Source organism: Montipora foliosa, chromosome 3, assembly GCF_036669935.1.
Source record: "Montipora foliosa isolate CH-2021 chromosome 3, ASM3666993v2, whole genome shotgun sequence".
Lineage (NCBI taxonomy): Eukaryota > Metazoa > Cnidaria > Anthozoa > Scleractinia > Acroporidae > Montipora > Montipora foliosa.
Genome location: NC_090871.1, coordinates 58,933,801 through 58,953,523, shown reverse-complemented (window position 1 = coordinate 58,953,523; position 19,723 = coordinate 58,933,801). Strand labels below are relative to the sequence as shown.

The window sequence follows — 19,723 nt, the reverse complement described above, 5'->3', positions numbered from 1 at the left end:
TCAGTGTTGAATTGATTTCAAGTGCCTACGCGAGTGCAGCACCACTGGGTCACTGATTCCACAGGGAGACAAATCCAGCTCTGTCAGTGTTGAATTGATTTCCACTGCTTTAGCCAGTGCAGCAGCACCTGAGTGACCGATTAAATTGTAATCCAAACTCAACCTTGTCAGTGTTGAATTGATTTCCACTGCTTTAGCCAGTGCAGCAGCACCTGAGTCACCGATTCCATTGAAAAACAAATATAACTTTGTCAGTGTTGAATTGATTTCCACTGCTTTAGCCAGTGCAGCGGCACCTGAGTTACTGATACTATTGTGAGACAAATCCAACTCTACCAGTGTTGAATTGATTTCCACTGCTTTAGCCAGTGCGGCAGCACCTGAGCAACCGATACTATTGTGACACAAATCCAACTCTACCAGTGTTGAATTGATTTCCAGTGCTTTAGCCAGTGCAGCAGCACCTAAGTGACCGATTCCATTCAAAAACAACTTCAAGTGTGTCAGCGTTGAATTGATTTCCACTGCTTTAGCCAATGCAGCAGCACCTGAGTCACCGATTCCATTCTCACACAAAACCAAGTGTGTCAGTGTTGAATTGATTTCCACTGCTTTAGCCAGTGCAGCAGCACCTGAGTCTTCGATACAATTGCAAGGCAAATCCAACTCTACCAGTGTTGAATTGATTTCCAGTGCTTTAGCCAGTGCAGCAGCACCTGAGCCTTCGATACAATTGCAAGACAAATTCAAGTGTGTCAGTGTTGAATTGATTTCCAGTGCTTTAGCCAGTGCAGCAGCATCTGAGTGACCGATTTCATTCGAAAACAACTTCAAGTGTGTCAGCGTTGAATTGATTTCCACTGCTTTAGCCAGTGCAGCAGCACCTGAGTCTTCGATACAATTGCAAGACAAATCCAACTCTACCAGTGTTGAATTGATTTCCAGTGCTTTAGCCAGTGCAGCAGCACCTGAGTCTTCGATACGATTGTGAAACAAATACAAGTGTGTCAGTGTTGAATTGATTTCCACTGCTTTAGCCAGTGCAGAAGCACCTGAGTCACCGATTTCATTGGAAGACAAATTCAAGTGTGTCAGTGTTGAATTGATTTCCACTGCTTTAGCCAGTGCAGAAGCACCTGAGTCACCGATTCCATTGGAAGACAAATTCAAGTGTGTCAGTGTTGAATTGATTTCCACTGCTTTAGCCAGTGCAGAAGCACCTGAGTCACCGATTCCATTGGAAGACAAATTCAAGTGTGTCAGTGTTGAATTGATTTCCACTGCTTTAGCCAGTGCAGCAACACCTGAGACACGGATTACATAGCGAGTCAAATACAACTCTGTCACCGTTGAGTTTGTCGTCATTGCGTGAGCCAGTATAGCAGCGCCACTGTCACCCATCTCCCGTTGACACCCAATACGCTGAATTTTAAGAAGAGAACCAAGAGAACGCGCCAGTTCTTTTTCAAAGGTACCCTGTTCTTTTTCACATTCCTTAATACAATTCAATGCAGTCGGTAGGTAGTCATCACTTTCCTCCTCATTTGATTGGTTAATTTGACTTGCTATACTTGCCATAAGCGCCATGGCTTTTGCCTCGCACTGCTGAGCCAAGATACCACAGGTAAACATAAGCACCTGTTGAAACTCCTTAAAATATCTTGTGTCAGCAACTAAGCCATCAGGATTAATTTCCTCATCAACAAGGTGGCAACTTAGATAAAATGCAGCGAAGAACTCCTGGAAGCTCTTATGTAGAAAGCAATAGCATCGGCTCGGTCTTTGTTTGCTGCATACAAAAAATTGGTTTTATCAACGGAGTTGATAATGTAAATTGGCCACCGTACAGAGATTCTAAAAGCTGACGTTTCGAGCGTTAGCCCTTCGTCAGAGCGAATCGAGGGATTATGGGTTACGTGTAGTTTTTATAGTAGAGTAGGAGCTACGCTATTGGTGGTAACATGGCAACGTGAAAAATAGGAATATATTAGTTAAATGAAAAGCGTTCGTTAATACCGTGAGGATTAAGGGTGCCGATTTGAAAGATGAATTTTTGTTCCAGATTCTTGCGGCTTTCCGTCGTACCTAGATGTAGGGAAAGGCCGCAGACAGCCATGTGTTTTTTGGAGTGGTTAGGCAGATTAAAATGGCGAGCGACTGGCTTGGATGCATCCTTGTCATTCTTCTCAACATCACGAAGGTGTTCGCGGAATCGGTCACCTAGTCGTCTACCTGTCTCACCAATGTATAATTTATTGCATAACGTGCAGGTTATGCAATAAATGACATTTGCGGAGGTACATGTGAAACGATCGGTGATATTAACAGATCGCTTAGGTCCCGATACCTTGCTAGTGTTAACAATGAAAAGACAAGTTTTGCATCGTGAGCGCGCGCATTTGAAAGTGCCGGGTTGCTCGTTAGTTTTGAGCGCGCTTCTAACTAAAAAGTTGCCTACGTTTTTGTCGCGTTTGAATGAAATAAGTGGAGGTTGCGAAAAGATTCTACCAGTCTCGGGATCATTTTGGAGTAATTTAAAATTACTAAGAATGATGCTTTTGACTGCGTGATTATGAGGATGGAAAGTGAGGGTGAATGGAATTCTGTCATTCTTATCTTTTTGTGACGTTTGTAGTGATGACTGTCGATCAAATTGTTGGGCGCGATGATGGCCCGCTTTGACCACAGAGGCAGGATAGCCACGTTTTTCGAAGAACTGACACATCTCCTCTGATTTGCTGGAAAAATCGGAGTCATCACTACATAGACGTCGAAGTCTAAGAAATTGAGAATAAGGGATGGAGTTCTTGACATGTGATGGATGTGACGATGAATACAACAAATAACTGTGTGAATCAGTAGGTTTGTAGTGCACACTAGTACATAGCACGTTGCCTCTAATAGAAACGTTCAACATATCCTACAAAAAGATTGGCATAGCTAGGTCCCATTCTTGTGCCCATCGCTACACCATTAATTTGTTTGTAATAGTTGCCGGCGAATGAAAAACAATTAAGCGTTAAAACTAGTTCGGCAAGGCGGAGGAGCGTTTCCGAGCTAGGTTCTTTGACAGTGCGTTGATCGAAAAAGTGTTTAAGTGCTTGAAGACCTTCGCTATTAGGAATGACTGTGTATAGAGATGTAATGTCCATGGTGAAAATAAGTTTGTCTTGGCCGGAGAAATTGAAATCGCGGAAAATTTGTAGTGCGTGTGTACTGTCTTTAATGTATGATGGCAAAGATTTGACGATAGGCGTCATAATCCTGTCTAAGTAGCTAGAAATGAGTTCGGTGGGGCAACTACAGGCAGAAACGATAGGGCGACCTGGGTTGTTGGGTTTGTGAATTTTAGGCAAGAAGTAAATGCACGAAGTTCTAGGGGTGTTGATGATGAGATTAGTGGCAGTGTCCGGTAATTCTTGATTAACTATAAGATTTTGAATGGTGTCTTTGACAAGTTTTTGATTGTTGGAAGTGAGATCTTTAGGGATTTGGGCATAAAACGAGGTATCCGAAAGTTGCCGCAAAGCTTCTTTTTGGTAAAGGTCGGACCGCCAAACAACTACCGCGCCGCCTTTGTCGGCCGATTTGACAACTATGTCGTTGCGTTTACTAAGATTTTTAAGCGCCGCCCACTCTTCGGAGGAAAGGTTGGAAAATTTAGTGTGGCGATTGAATTTAAGTTTGTGAATGTCGCGACGGCATTTTTTGGTGAAAAAATCTAAAGAGGCAAATTGTCCCTCTGGGGGAGTCCATTTGGATTTGCGAACTAGAAGTGTTTCAAAAATATCTTTATTAGAAGTGTCCGAATCATGCTCTTTGTCGTGAAAAAAGGCTTTTAACTGAACGCGGCGAAGGAATTTTTCGACATCTTGCTTAATAGAAAATTCGTTGGTGCGTTTGGTAATAGGGACAAAATTTAGGCCCTTACTGAGAACAGATTTCTCTGAGTCAGTAAGCGGAAGATTTTCTGGAATTGTAATTACGGTATTATGGCTATGCAATGTAGTGTCGTCGGTAATTTGCGGACCTATTAATTGTTGAAGTTTTAGAGTCTTGGTTTGGTGTAAATGGTCAAACAGTCCAGAATTAAGTTGTCGGATTTTAGCGCGAATAGATTGTACTAAAATTGCTGGACAGATTTTGGAAAGTTCGGAGCGACAATGAAGAATTTGTTTGTCAAGTGCGATTCGTTTTTGGCACATAGCTCTAATTGTGATCCTCATAATATTACGTGAAAAAGAATTTTGCGCACATCGAATTTGGTGAAGATACTGATTTGAGTGAGAGAATGTAGCCGGATGAAAGTTCGAGCGAAAACCTTTAGGAATGACTTTAGAGTTGAGGCAACGGCCGATGAAGTTGATGTGACTACAAAACCTAGTTTTGGCGAAAATGAGAGTGGCTAAACGGAAAGCTAAGTTACTGCTAAGTGTGGGAAAAGGAAAAAGATAACTTACGATTTCCTGGCGTAGCTCCTTGGTGAGTTTCTTCAAGCTTGGCATCGTCGTCTTGGGTCTCCTGTTAGAAATCTGTGAATTGAAAAATACTAGAACAACAAGGTTAGTGGTCGCAGCGGTTGAATGACAAATGAATGTTTGCTGCGTCCAGGCTGAGCCGATAGAAATCCCAATTCAAGTATTAAGCTGCTGGTACCATTTTGGAATGCACTGTCGTCGAAATTCCACTCATCGTTGAGCAAGCAATTCAATGCTATACAACCAAGATGCTTCAATTCAGTGTGGTATAATTGTGTTAGGTCTTCGTCCGTTTCTGGTAATTCTTTCTTTCTCCTATACTTTCTCAGCACACACTGCACTATTTTGTGGTAAAGCCGAGTTCTACCTTTCGGCAAATCTCCTTGGAAGTCTTCGCAAAGGAGGCACAGAAGGGCTGTATTTAACGGATTTGCAGTTATTCCGCTAAGGCTTGTGTCTGTGCGCAGCTTGTCCAAGAGCTTTTGCGCCAAATGCCTCTCGGTTTTGAAATATCTTTGGATAAAATCTTTAGCATCGTTTTCGGTAAATCCTTCCACCTCTAGCAGGGTGTCACAGCATCCCCGTACTTTTATCCCAGCTTCATGCCGAGCTGTAACCACTAAGTAGCATTTTGAAAGCACTCTTCCTTCAATGATTTCTTTGTAGACGGATAATTTATGGGTTGGCAACTCATCCAATCCGTCAAGTATCAGCAATACTTTTGACTGATGTTCCCAAACGAAGGTGAAGAATTTCTCTCTTTCTTCTTTCTTCATGTCTTTTGGTAAAAGCTGGTCATCAATAGCCTCTCGTAAGTGAGAGTTAATGTCTTTACATTTTAACAACAGCAATACTTGGACATCAGGAAATGAATCATCAGCTTTACAGTTCTTGGCCCAGTCGTAAGCAATCTTGTTACAATAGGTTGTCTTTCCCACGCCTGGCTGTCCTTCAATCAAAACCTTTCTGGGTTGTGGACATTCCTCATGTGGTTTGAAGATTTCCAACATGTTGACAATGGAGTCGGTCTTTACCCCTCGTTCTTTTTTCCTGCTGACCATTTTAAGCCTGGTAAAAATGTTGTCAAGATGGAATCGAAACTCTTCGCACCACGGGAATGGTGCAAGCCATCCTTCACGCCTTTTGTACAGTTGTCGAATAACGTCGATAAAGTCAGCCGCTGGCCCATAAGCGTCTGAAAGAGAGAAAGTCATTAGTTGAAATAAAAAATGCCGTTGTTCTCCAATCGTTCAATACTTGAGAATGATAATAACACTTTAGTTGTGTTGAGGTCGACTGTACTTATAATTGATAATGAAATATGTGAGAGAGTCATCTGTATAAAATTAACTTCGGGTTGTGACGACTCTAAGTGTGAATGACCATCGCAATTCAGTAAGTTCGGCAATTGCAAAGGAAGCCTAAAATTAAATTCCAGTCCTGGACTGGACTTGAACCCATAAGTATGTGATTGTCCTAGGCTGCTCTATTATCTGACCTCTCAAGCCATCTGGAAGTGAGTCCGTTGTGCGCTCATGCTATAGTCATGCATCTCCGACGGCAGAGATGGTAAAGCATTGCAGCACAATCGCACAGTCATAGGTCCGAGTCCTCTGTTGAGACCTTAATTTTTTTCAGGTCTTCTTTGCTTCTTTGCAAGTCCCCCTTTTAGTCCAGTGATCATCTTCGCCTCCAGTCAGTTCAAATAATGATGCATTTCCCCATACCACAAAACGCTTGGAAGTTAAAAAATTGTGCCCAAAAAATATGCAATTATAACAATTACTTAGGCCAACTGCGAGTTCGCGACATCATCGTCAATAATTCTCTCAAGATAGCAAGTTCCTTTGATTCAATTTTATCAAGAGCTATATACCCTCTACTAAAGGCCCAGTCATACGGCAACATTTTTCGCGCGACTAGTCGCGCAACAATGTTGCGTTGCAAGTTGAGATGGTAAACCGACGTCTACTTTTTGCAAGATAAAAATTTGGTACGCAAGGTGGTAATACGCCCAACAAACCATCTCAAACTGCAACGCAACATTGTTGCGCGACTAGTTGCACAAAAAATGATGCCCGTAATACTGGGCCTTAAGTTGATCTCAGTAAATGCAAAACTTGTGACTGTGTGCACATTTTAAATACCCTGGTGGGATTTCTAGCAATTTCTGTCAATCCATCTCATGAATTATGCGATTCTTCACTGTACCTTCAGTCTCTCCATTCTTAGTATTCGAACTGTCTCCCTGCGACTTCAACTGCTTCAGCATTTCTTTAAACAGTAAAATAAAGGATGAACCAGTGAGCGTTACTTTTTGTGTATTTTTAAACCGTCAAACCCTCGTTAAGAATAAATGGCTTTCGGGTGCTTGGCGATTGGACATCAAACTACTGAATCTAATACTGCCTTTGGGTCATTTTGGTGCGTATGCTGGAATTGTTACTCGAGAAGCACTAGCCAATGAAGTTTGTTTGTAAAAATCGAATTTTGTTTCTCTCATATATTAAACTTTCTTTTTAAAAGAAAGCTACGGGAAAACTCGTAAGACCATCTTGCTTAGTAGTTAGTAGGATGACTGCGAATGACTCTGAAGAGCTATTTCATTCTATGCTATGAAAAATGAACAAGCAGTCTTGCAAAAAAAGAGCAAGAACTTCTACTTCACTTCATCAATTGATAAAGCATATCAAACGAATCACATCAAGATAGATAGATAGATAGATAGATAGATAGATAGATAGATAGATAGATAGATAGATAGATAGATAGATAGATAGATAGATAGATATAGTTTATTTAAACTAAATCGTAGGCAAAGGCTGAATTACGCAATTATTTACAAATACTTTACAACACTTTAAAAAAATACAAATAAATTGATTATTAAGATAATATTAAGATAATATTAAAAATTCCATACAATTTCCATACAAGTGGGATAAAACTATGGCCCGGACTGTTTCCGCATCGCATATATAAAAAACTACTTGTTCTGTTCGTACAAAGCTTCAGCATATTAAAATGGCGCTGTCGTCTTAGGTTATAGCGTGAGTCTTAAAAACGTTTTGGAGTTTCCACACCTTGAAAGTAAGATACAAATCCCTCTCGATATCAACAGTGCGATAGACAATCGAGAGAGAATCCGTCTACCTTCAAGGGATGGTCACTCCAATTTATTTAACATATGAGTTACTACTCCTCTTTTTTTTTATATTTATTAAAGCAAAGCCTAGCTGCAGAACGTTGGATCATGTCAAGACGATGTGGCTTTTGTAAATATGGATACCAAGCAGAATTTGCATATTCTATCTTAGGTCTTACCAGACTATTATACACCTTATTCCAAAATGGCCGCCATTTAAATATTCTTTTGTTTTTATTCAAATTAGCCATTGATGCTTCGTTCTTAAGCTTAAAATTCAAAAGAATATTTTATCTCAGGGCTTGAAATTAATTTTTTTTGCCCAGGTGCCAGCTGGCGACTAATGGGAAAAATTTGGTCGCCAGATCATAACCTTTGGTCGCCAACTTACTTAATATATGACTTACGTAAGAACATGATTTTAAATGTTACTTTGCATGCAAGGAAAGTCATAATTATTAAACACCCAGAAAAAAAAACACAGCACGAGAAAGACCTCTAAAGCCACTGTTGTTTTCGGCTTTTGTCTGTCGTTTGGTGATGGTGTTCCTTACGGTTATTTGAAATGGACCGAAGTACAGAACGTTTTAAGTCCGTGTTTTCCGTAGCAAGGCAAACATGGGTCCTTTCACCTCTTCAAAACGTAGTTATTTATTCTCCTACAGCTTGCGTGGGAAGCAACTTACCTTTATTGCGAGTAAACACAATACTATTGCGGCTCCGTGGTTTCAGTAGCCTCTACTTGGTTTCTTAAAGTATTTTCTACCAATATTTATCTCCATCTATTTTACACCTTGTGTGGTCAATTTTGCAGGTGTCCGCTTTCTATCAGAGGGGACAAGTTCTCCAACCTACTTTCCGTTAAGGGTACGGGTTGCTTTTTGAAGGTTAGATACAACTTGCAAACTAATCATGCGATGTCTTGGTTCATTATCATAATATATTATCAATATCAAGCTACAATCATGGACAAAAGTAGTTGGGAAGGTTATGTAAATGAACCACACCAGAGCTGTATTTCAACCCGCTTCTGTTAAACCGCAAAAGAAATAGTTTCACTTTCTCTTACATAGCCCCCCTCCCCCTTATTCAATGTTGGAAGGTAACTCAACAATTTCCCACTGAAACCATTCAGATTTGCACAACATTGAAGGAGGGGGAAGGGGAGACAAGCAGTGAAGACTTCAAAAGTGCTAACCTTCCCAACAGTTTTGTCTAGGATTGTAGTTCCGAGGAGGTCCTTCGGTAATTTGGCTAAATCAACGTTTTCAGCATTCACAACTGACCATGGATTTGAATTTTCAATTAACCTTCTGGCTGAATCTTCGTCGTCTGGCCGCAAAAAACTCACGTAACAGACAAGAAGCACATGGTGTTTTAGTGCGGCCACGCGGTTATCATGAAGTAGCGAAGTACATTTTTTGCTATTGATTTACAGTGTGTGAAACCGATTTTCTTGTAGTATTGAGACGTAAGTTTTAGTGGGAAAAGGAAGGTGAGTCGTGTTCTAGCTACCAATTCCGAATTATTTTATCATATAAAGATTCAAATACAGAAGTTGTCTACTGTTTATCCTGGGTTAAAGACAAAACGTGATTCGCCAGGTTGGCGACCAGTCCTGAAAATCTAGTCCCCAGCATTCAATTTTTGGTCGCATTGGCGACCAGTGAGTCGCAATTTCGAGCCCTGTATCTTGAACGAGGCAACAAGGGCCAATTTGTATCCGAATAAATCAGCGGCCATTTTGGAATAAGGTGTACAAAGCTTGGATTTACAGGCTACAGAAGCATTTCTAAAATTCCTCCTAATAACGCCAAAAGTCTGCTTGGCTCCTGATATTTTATGTGCAATATGATCTAACCATTGAAGATCTTCAGAAAGTATAACACCTAAGTAAGTGGTGATGAACTCTAGTCAAAACATGATTATTAAGAACATATGTTGCAAGTAAATAAGCTTTCTTAGGAGAAAAACAGATGGTATGACATTTTTCAACATTAAAGGACATTTGCCAGTCTCTTTCCCATTTAGCTAAGGCATCTAAATATTTCTGTACGACTTCCCAATCAGCTGGACTATTTATTCTACGATATAGAAAACAGTCGTCTGCAAACAACCTCATTGTTAATGAAATACATAAAGGTAGGTCATTAATGTAAATCAGGAACAGTAATGGCCGCAGAACCATGCCTTGCGGAATTCCCGATGTCACAAAACACTGATTTGATAAAACACCCTCCAAGGCTATTCACGGACTTGCACCACCATATATTAGTGATTTAAGTACTGTTAAGCCTAAGTCCTCTTATAATCTAAGATCAAATAGTAGTCTTCTACTGGAGCCGCCTAAGGAGAAAATGCTTCCTACGCTTGGTGCCAGGTCTTTTTATGCTGCTGCATCATGTCTGTCGAATAGCCTGCCGGCTGAGTTGCGTGACATTCTATCACTACGTAATTTTAAACAAAAACTGAAGACCCACCTTATTCGGGCAGGCTAGAACCTTTTTCTTATTTACTTATTAATTTATTTTATTAATTAATTTTTATTCCATTGGTTTCAATTGTACCACCATATCACTTGAATAAGGTTTTTAAGTGAATTATTGTAAAGCGCTACTGATCATTCTTATGTAAATAGCGCTATATAAGTATTTAATTATTATTATTATTATTGTTATTGTTATTGTTATTATTATTATTATTATTATTATTATCATTATTATTATTATCATTTAGGCTACCTTATGTGTCCTCTTCGTAAGAAACGCTTGGATCCAGCACAATAAGCTGCCCTGAATTTCATAATGGCTTAGCTTATGGAGCAGCCTCTGATGAGATACTCTATCAAAAGCGTTAGAGAAATCTAATATGAAGGCATCAACCTGTTCTTGGAATTCATTGCACTAACTAGATCGTGTATTGTCCTTACAACTCGGGTTTCACAATTTCTTCGCTTTCAAAAGGCATATTGAAAGTTACTAAGCACACTATAATCTTCTAAATGCTTCCAAATATGATGAGATATCATATGTTCTAATATTTTTTATGTTACTGAAGTAAGGGATATTGGTCTATAATTGTTTGCTAGTGATCTTTTAACTTTCCTAAAATTGGAACAACATAAGCTTTAATCCAGTCATTTGATAATTGACCCAGATCTAATGACTGTTGGAAAAGAGAAGCAAGAATGGGTGCCAACTCATGTGATAGCTCTTTCAAAATATACGTTGGCATGCCATCTGGCCCACTAGCTTTATTTACAATAGAGATTCTGATCGTTTCTGAACACCCAAGGATGTTACCATTATCTAATTCACATTTGGGCATGACAGACTAGAAGCGTCAAAAACAATAGAAGTGTCAAAAACACCCAGTTGATCGTTTAAGAGAATCTGATGAGTTTTGGTTCCTAAATAGGTTTCAATTTTCAGTTATTTTGTCCAATAAAACAGCCTTAATATCTGCAAAAGTCCATTTTGATTAGTAGTCAGTGGGTTGACTACTAATGATTCTGACGAGCTAAATGTAGTTCATTTCACATAATAAAAAAAGCACAAGCAGTCTTGCAAAAAAGAGCAAAAAGTGTCAAAAACACCCAGTTGATCGTTTGCCTCAGACTTGCGCAATCACTTTTCATAAGACCCCAAATACGAGTGGAGATAAAGCTTGAGCCACTCACAAGTTAAAAACCATAAAATATCAAATAACGCAGTGAAAAAAAAGGTTCTTGCTCGATCCCCTCATTTCCGCTCAGTTAACTCAGTAAGTCAATTAAATGCATGAACTCACCATGTGTCTCTTTTATTGTGTCTTTGCTGCTAGCTACGTCTGTTTCAAGCTTCTTCAGGATGTCTTAATGAAATCGAATCAACACATTGATTAACCAATCAATAAAATAAAATAAATGCTAATAAAGAGTACAGTAATACGTACAAAGAGGGGTGAAAGGCAATCTCTAATTAATTACCAAGAACAAAAAGCAAACAAAGATAAATGAAGAGGACTTGACATGAAATATGTTAATAAAAACAGAGATAGAGACTACCTCGGCATTGACATGTTAACACTGAAGCATTTGGCAAGATTTCCACACAGGCCTCTACTTCAACATGCATGGGCTCCTTTGTTTTAAGATGACAATGGCAGTTGCACTTTTTTTGCCTGAAAAAATTCCAGTCCTGAGCTGGCTACGAACCCATGACCCTGGGACTATCTCACACTGCTCGATCATCTGATCTTGCAAGGTATCTCTGTGGGAGTTGGTGAGTTGCGAGTTCATACTACATCTCAGATGGCTGAGACAGTAGAGCATTGCAGCGCTATGGCAAGGTAATAAGTGTTACTCCCATTCAGACCAGCATTTGTTTTTGTAACTGTCTAAGTTGCCCTCTAAACTTCAGTGATGATACACCCTTCCCCCTACACAGAATACTTGGAGCTTAAAAATGTCCAAAAAATACAAAATTATTTAGTCTAATTGCGAGTTTGTGATACCAGCGTCAATACTTCTCATTACTGTGCAATATTGTATATGATGACTCGAAAGGTTGCAAGTTTGGATTTCATCTAAAGGTATTAAAATATCCTGTAAGTTGATCTTAGTAAATGCAAAGCATATGAATGTGTGCACATTTTAGATAGCTTTGTAAGATTTCTGGCAGTTTCTGTTAATCCATCTCATGATTTATGCGAGTCTTGACTGTACCTTCAGTCTCTCCAAGTTTAGTATTCGAACTGGATCCCTGCGACTTCAACTGCTGGAGTGTTTCTTTAAAAAGTAAAAAAAGGGGTGAGCTAGTGAGCATTACGGTTTGTACATTTGGAAACCAAATCTTGGTCAGGAATAAACGGCTTCAGGGAGATCAGCGATTGGAGTTAGAATTACAGAAGCAAATGTCACCTTCATTTCATTTAGCCGTATTCTTGTACCCTGGAACAAAAATTGTTACTCTGGAGGCACTAGCATTACGTTTATACAACTCTTTAACAGTCAGGGTCTTTAAACAACTGAGGAGAAATTGTTACTCTACTAAGTGGTGCTTTGTCACGTTTCCGAAATTCAGGAGAATCTGATGAGTTCCGTTCCTTACGTTGGGTTAAATTTTCAGTGATATCTGCAAATGGTCAGATCTTTAAGTGCTCTTGGATGCTTTCAATAACTGCAGAACCACCTGGACCCATCATATACAGCATGCTAGTTGTTTCTTACTATTGCTACGTCGCAAGGAGCCCTGAGAAGGCAATCACTGAGTGTATACTGAAGAAATACTGTTGTGTCACGGAGATATAACGACGCTGCGTTATTTGATATTTTTTATCTTGATAGTGATTTTTAACTTATGAATGGCTTAAACCACACCTCCACTCGTATTTGGGGTCTTATGAAAAGTGATTGTCCCTCTTTTGAAAACAAGAACGTTAGCAAGTGGTGGTTACCTTTTTGGATTTTTTCAAACATGCGATAATTTAGGCCAATGGTAAGTATGAAACAGTTCACAGCAGACTAACTTTATTCAGTTAACAGAAAATTCACATCACCAGTGCGCGAGTCACTAAGTATAAACGCAGCAGAATTCGTACTCAAGATTTCATTCCCGAATTCGACGCAGGCTCATAGCCAACTTTTATTTCTTCTATTAGTGGCCCGCCAAAAACGAGTTCTGGCAAAGTAATTACTGCTATTGTGATTGCAAAAAAATACTGTTACTAGTACAACGGTCGGCCGGCATGGTGTAATGGTGGTTCCGTAATGTAATGACTTGGAATGGGGTTGTTGCTGTGACGCTATTTGTCATTAACATGGCCAAATTAATTTGCCCTTTCAGATTCATTTTTTGGGGAAAACGTCCCATAATAATGCCAAGACCTAAAGGGTATAAAGGAAAAAAGAACTTGTAGAGCGTCTGTTGTACGAAGAGCATTGCACACGTTGGCAACAGAGAAGAAACATTGGGGGTCTTAGTTTTCGGAAAGGTGCGCACTAACAGCGACAACTAAGACCTAGCAAATAGTTAACAACTATTCACCGAAGTGGAGGTGGCTAGCGGTGGATATTTACCGAGGTAAATATCCAACGCTAGCCACCGACACTGAGGTGAATAGTTGTTTTAGTATATACCAAAACAGTGAGATAATATACAGCACAAAAAACTAATTTGGATGTTTTCTTCACTTGTCACGGATGCAAATCGGGACCCCATTTTTTCCCGAGTTGTTTGGAGGTAAATAGCACAGGATATTCGGAGTTTGACGAGCCAATCAGCACGCGAGTTCAACGCTATCCACTGCTTTAGAATATAGTAATATGAATTATTTGTTCTTGTAGATGGAATACCATATTTATTTGCTCATACGATGAACGGAATATTCAGTTTAAAACGGGCTTTGCTTTATTGCAGATGTTTACAAAAACAGAACAGAAATATCAGCTTTAAAGGTTGTCACGAAACCTAGGGCTCACTAAGCACTCTGGCAATGGTCAAAAGAAGCGAAAACAAAAACCCCTCGCATCCGTAACGAGAAAGAATATAGCGTCTGTTGCAAATATTCATCTGATCAAGGTAAGAGAGAAAAAAATAAAAGAAAAGAAGGGGTCTGAGCTTTCACAACAACCTGTTAAATGTTGAGGAGCTTATTTATTGAGTATGTAGGGGCCAGCAGTCAAATATTGCTGAGAGCTGTTAAAGAGGAAAAAATATTGGATCAAGGCCCGACAAAGCAAGATCAGGTAAGAACAGAATGGCACCTAACAGGAAAGAAACTGAAGGACTCCTTACTGCAGCACAGGATCAGGTGCTAAGAAAAACCAGGTCAAGAATTGGATTGACAATGACAATGTGTCACCTAATCCTATGTGTCAGTTGTGCGCAGAAAGCCTGGGGAGGAAAGCATTTGCTTGCAATAGAAAGTAAGAAACCAGCACAAAAGGAGAATAAAAAGTTCCGGGAGATTGCATGGGATCGTGGAAAGCCTTTGCTGGAAAGTTTTTCCGAAGTTCAATAGTTAATAGCAACCCCATTAACCCATAAAATAAGAGTCATTTACATGGTGTCTGCCTTCCATCTCACTGAGCTTCTCCTTCAAATGTTTTAACATTTCTTTAGGAATAAAAGAGACAAGCGTTAAGCGAACTTTGAAAAAACCTTTCGAAGGAAAAAAAGCTGGTTCTTGTTGCATCCCCTAACATTCAATAAGTCAATATAATTTATGAACTCACCATGTGTCTGTTTTAGTATGTCTTTGCAGCTGCCATCATCGGTTTCAAGCCTTTTCAGGATGCCTTAATCAAATCAAAGTAAATGGATCAATTATTAAATTAATACATTAGAAAATGACAAATTATACAAAGGAAATTACGAAAGCATACATGGGCCATACATGAATTACATACAAAGAGAGGTGACAAGAAAAGTATTTACAGAGGCCTTATGTGTCCCATGGCGCAAAAAGGACTGATGATGATATAGAAAGTGATATAAAAAAAAAATAAAATAATAAAACATATTCTATAGCCCCTAACCATTAAGTGCCCTAAGCGCTATACAATCTTTATTACTCTAATTTCTAATTCAATTAACAATGTCATAAATAAATCACACAACTATTAAAGAAAATCCGGAAAAAAATTAAAAATCCAGATAAATAAGTGGGTCTCAAGGACCCTCTTAAAACTACTAACACTGTCAGACAACCTAATGTGTAAAGGGAGCTCATTCCAGAGCTGTGGGCCTGCAATACACTATAGAACAGGCCCGATCACCATGTGATTTGGTTTATGTGTGGTCCACCTGCACAAATTTCTGGGAGGTTGACCTGAGTGATCTTGAGTAGGTTCTGTAGTGGAGACCATCATGGAAATGGGATGGCACCATGTTATTAAGAACTTTGAAGACTAATAGAAGGATCTTGAAAATAATCTGATAATTGACAGGCAGCCAGTGAAGACTCTAAAGTACCTGTTTTATATGATTGTACTTTCTAGTAAATGATATAATGGAAGCAGCAGTGTTCTGTAAAACTTGTAACTTAGGTATCTGATAGGCCAGCAGTCCAGAAAGCAGAGAGTCAGCTGACCAAAGCATGAATTAATATTTCTGCAGAATCCATAGAGATAAATTTAACAATCTTACTGTTTCTTAGTTGGATTTGAGCAGCCTTACACAGCTTAGTAACATGGTCATTTAATGAAAGATATGTATCGAAGAGTTCCCCTAAATTCCTAGCACTGGACTCTGGTTTGACATGTTCATCAACAACCGAAATAGCAACAAGTTCAGGCCAAGCACGGAACTTCAAGGTTAAGACAAGCAGCTCAGATTTTTCTTGGTTCAGTTTTAAACCATTATGCCGCACCCAAATGTCAATATCTCTAACTTGACTGCAAAGCTCAGCTTTAGACTTCGCTATCTGAAGATAATCTGATGAATACATATCATCGGCATAGAGGTGGTACTGAAGTCCATGACGCTTGATGATAATTATTGTCAATTGAGACGTGAAAACTAAGTAAAGTAAGGGCCCCAAGATTGAACCTTAAGACACACCATGATCCAGAGAGCGAAGAGATGACTTACATTCTTCAACACGGACGTACTGCTTACGAGATGTAAGATACACTGTTGGAATGAGACCAATCTACCACAATACCTTTAACGGTGAAGACAGTGTCAATTGCTGCAGATGGGCCAAGAAGCAAAGAATAACAGTGCCCACAGTCAATGGCGCATTGGACATCATTCTGAACCTTGACCAAGACTGTTTCAGTCCAGCAAAACATCTCATAAGCGGACTCAAGAGACCTGTCCAGATGATGGATCAAAACATGCCGAGTGAAATGGTCAAAGGCCGGCAGCCTTTTCAACACCTTTAGTTTAGACACCATCGGCTGATTTAATGTGGGACGAAAACTCACATACTCCTCATGATCTGCATCAGGCTTCTTTAGAGATGGTCTTCGCTTTGCCAGCTTCAAGGACTCAGGCATAACGCCAGTTGCAAGCGACAAATTTACAATACTCCAATTATAATAGGAAGTCTGTCAAAGCATCCATTGATAATGTGAGATGTAATGGTACAAGGTTGCATGATTTGGAGATCGATTTAGAAGCAAAAGCTTTCACCTCCTCATGAGTAACTGCGTCAAATATACAGAGTTTAGCAAAGTATGTTTCATCAGGATGTGGTGTCTGGTCAACTGACGGTAATCTATTGTAGCTTGTAGGTCTCAACGTATGGTAGAAATTTTCTCATGGAAAAAGTCAGCAAAACGGTTGGCCAACACATCATTGCCCGGAGCAGAGGTATAACATCTGAATGTCCTCTTCTGAAGTAACTTATTCACAGTCTTCTTGAATAGGACCTTTTGATCATTATAGTGAGCCTCGATAATAGAAGTAAAGTAGGATAACTTTAAGAATCAATAAGGTTGTTGACGACGCTACACTGGTACACATCGCTTTCACGATCAATCAGTAGACCAATAGGAAGCCATTTCCTTTCAAGGCGCCGTCTCTTTCTTTCTCCTCTGTCACCTCAGGCTTATACCATGAAGCAGATAGTCTGATGGTTAAACACTCAGATTCATAGGGGCCGGTTTATCAATCAATGATAGAAAGACTATTGTATAGTGTAACAAAGTTTTTAAAGTCTGTAGGAGGCTGGCTCAACAATGGCGACTCCATGAGTTCCTCAGAAAAAAACTATTCATATCAATAGACCACAGTCTAAGCAAATGAACAGCTTTCTTGGCAAACATAGCTAGGTTTCTCCAGGAATAGACCCCAGTGGATAACTCGATGATCTGAAATAGCAGAATCACAAACCCTTATATTTTTTACAAGAGAGTCATCGGATTTAGTGATAACAAGGTGAAGGGTGCGGCCATCCTTGTGTGTAATGCCTCTAACATGCTGTTTAAGATCAAAAGCTCCTAGGATATTAGTACACCGTCTAGCATAATGGTCATTTGGATCATCAAAATGAAAGTTGATATCACCAATGAAAATTATAGGGCCTGGGTGCTCAGGTAGGGTGGTATCCAGCAGCCGTGAGAACTCTGTAAAATAGCGCATAAGTTGACTCGGGTGGCCAATATATGACAAACACACTTAAATGAAGACTACTCCGAAACTGTACGTCCATGAGTTCAAAAGTCTCCCGTGTATCACACATGATATTGTTAATCTGAACCCTATCCTTGAGTAGTACACTAACACCCCCATTCCCTCAACACAGCTCTTGCATTGTGACGGAATCTATATCCTGTGGCACTCAGGGTATTCATATTCACTACATTGTAGTTATCATCGTGAAACCACGTTTCGGTAAGTGCCAAAACATCAATATCATTATCCACAGTGAATGCTTTAATCGCCATTGCTTTATGACCAGCAGATCTGACATTCAGATAAGAAAGGTGCAAAAAGATCACACTCTTTACTCCAGTACTATATTGTTGACACGACAGGCCGAAACAAGGTTCTCCAGCACACGTAAAAAATTGTTTTGAGTAATGCGTCGCCTATAACTGGTACACAATCTAACTGGAATGGAATGGATCGAATTTCTTATTGTTGATTGTTCACACAATTGGAACGAACACTTATGACGGCTGAAAAATCAATCCCACAGGCTGTTGGTCTCTGGACAAGATGATGAATTGTACATCTTACTAGAATCTTGTGGGCCTCAGTAGAATCAGGCCCAGATTGTGGATGGACACTGCCACTGAGCTAGATAGAAAGAGCCATTAAGTTGCAAGTCGCATCTGAGTTAGAATAGTTATAAATGGGACCGTTTGACCACCTACTTTAAAACAATAGCCTAGACCTTTCTTTCCTAAGAATGCAAAGGTGTTGAACATCATTGTTGGTATGTTCTTGTGTATGAAATCCTCCAGGGAGTACCTGATTAGAAGAGAAACCTGAGACGCAAATTTTAGGGTTCGTCAAGCTCCATGTAAGCAAAAACCCACAAAATTATTAATACATGTATGCAGTAGGTATCAAAAAACACAGCCTTCCAAGGTCAAAGGCAGGACTCTAGTGCCAGCTAGTGGACACAAACTCGGTAGCAGTAGGATTCCAAAAATAAAGAAAGGACCAAAATTAACAAACCAAGAGAGCTCAAGAACGGCGCGACCAGCCATGAGGGCACCACTGACTGTAAAGAGCTGGAAAAATCCTTTAGCACGACTATGCAAAATAAAATATAAGGCTGTTTTTGAGGTCTTAGTGCCAATGTGGTATGTCAGTAGTGTGTTAATGCCCATGTACTGTAGTATGTCATTAATATTTGAAGTAATAGGGTTAGAGTTCACAAGCCCAATCACGTACCGGGTCCGTTTGCAGTCGGAAGGGAAGGCATACATTGCACTGTACTCATGCAGCCTGTACTTTGGAAAACGAACGAGTGAGCGCAGCGAACGAATTGGTTTTCCAAAATATTTGCTTATTGTGCACAGTATATCTAACGAGAATGAAACATGTACTTGAAATCACTTTTGTCAACTTTCCCGATGCCATAAGCTTACATCCAGAACAGCAAAAAGATAAACACTGATCTAAATGACCGAGCGTAACAAAAAAAAAAATGCAAACCTGGTTTGCCGTCCTGCAAAAAGTAGACAAAATATCACTTCCCATTCAAAATAACCGAAAAAAAATAAGGCAGAATTCGTCAATACAAAGTGTGAAATCATTTCGCTTGTCCCCGAATTACTGTCAAGCCTTGCTTACACAAGCAATTTCTATGTGACCATTTTATGTGGCAAATATATTAATATTTTGGTCGTGTAGATAGCACAACAAATAATTGTTGACAATTGGCAGTTAAGTGGGTCAGAGCAATGCCTTTGGAGCAGAGATAAAGCAGAAACAAGGCGAGATTGTCGGTCGTTCTGCAATGGCGCTCACTTAGAGGCAGGAATTTGCCACATTTTGTGGGACCAGTCATCTATGTTGTGGTTCAATTTTAACTTTGGAACAATTTGTTTTTGAACTGGTACAATTTTAATTGTACTGGTGCAAAAAAGGTGAAAAATAATTAATAGTTTATGTGTATTGAACACAAAGAACACACTTCATTGATAACAGCTGTTTGC

At 39.6% G+C, this 19,723-nt stretch overlaps 2 protein-coding genes across 3 annotated transcripts in view; both read right to left on the bottom strand.

Moving 5' to 3' along the window:
- LOC137997817 (NLR family CARD domain-containing protein 3-like) lies at positions 1 to 1,632 on the bottom strand. The gene has a single exon (XM_068844082.1). It carries the CDS (start codon positions 1,630 to 1,632, stop codon positions 1 to 3), a length of 1,632 nt encoding a protein of 543 aa, XP_068700183.1.
- Positions 1,633 to 1,653: 21 nt separating this feature from the next.
- LOC137997816 (NLR family CARD domain-containing protein 4-like) overlaps positions 1,654 to 19,723 on the bottom strand; it is a 37,484-nt gene continuing 19,414 nt past the window's right edge. Inside the window, exons 5-10 of one of the 2 annotated variants that reach the window (XR_011122605.1) lie at positions 14,840 to 14,902; positions 12,329 to 12,391; positions 11,413 to 11,475; positions 6,690 to 6,752; positions 4,461 to 5,673; positions 1,654 to 1,789 (exon numbers count right to left, since the gene is read on the bottom strand). Coding sequence is in view for 1 of the 2 variants with exons in the window: in XM_068844081.1 (XP_068700182.1) it covers positions 4,550 to 5,673; positions 6,690 to 6,752; positions 11,413 to 11,475; positions 12,329 to 12,391; positions 14,840 to 14,902 (1,376 nt within the window). In the remaining variant the exon portion in view is untranslated. Of the gene's footprint in view, positions 1,790 to 3,256; positions 5,674 to 6,689; positions 6,753 to 11,412; positions 11,476 to 12,328; positions 12,392 to 14,839; positions 14,903 to 19,723 lie in introns of those variants that run through there. The other variant, XM_068844081.1, reaches the window with a different exon arrangement.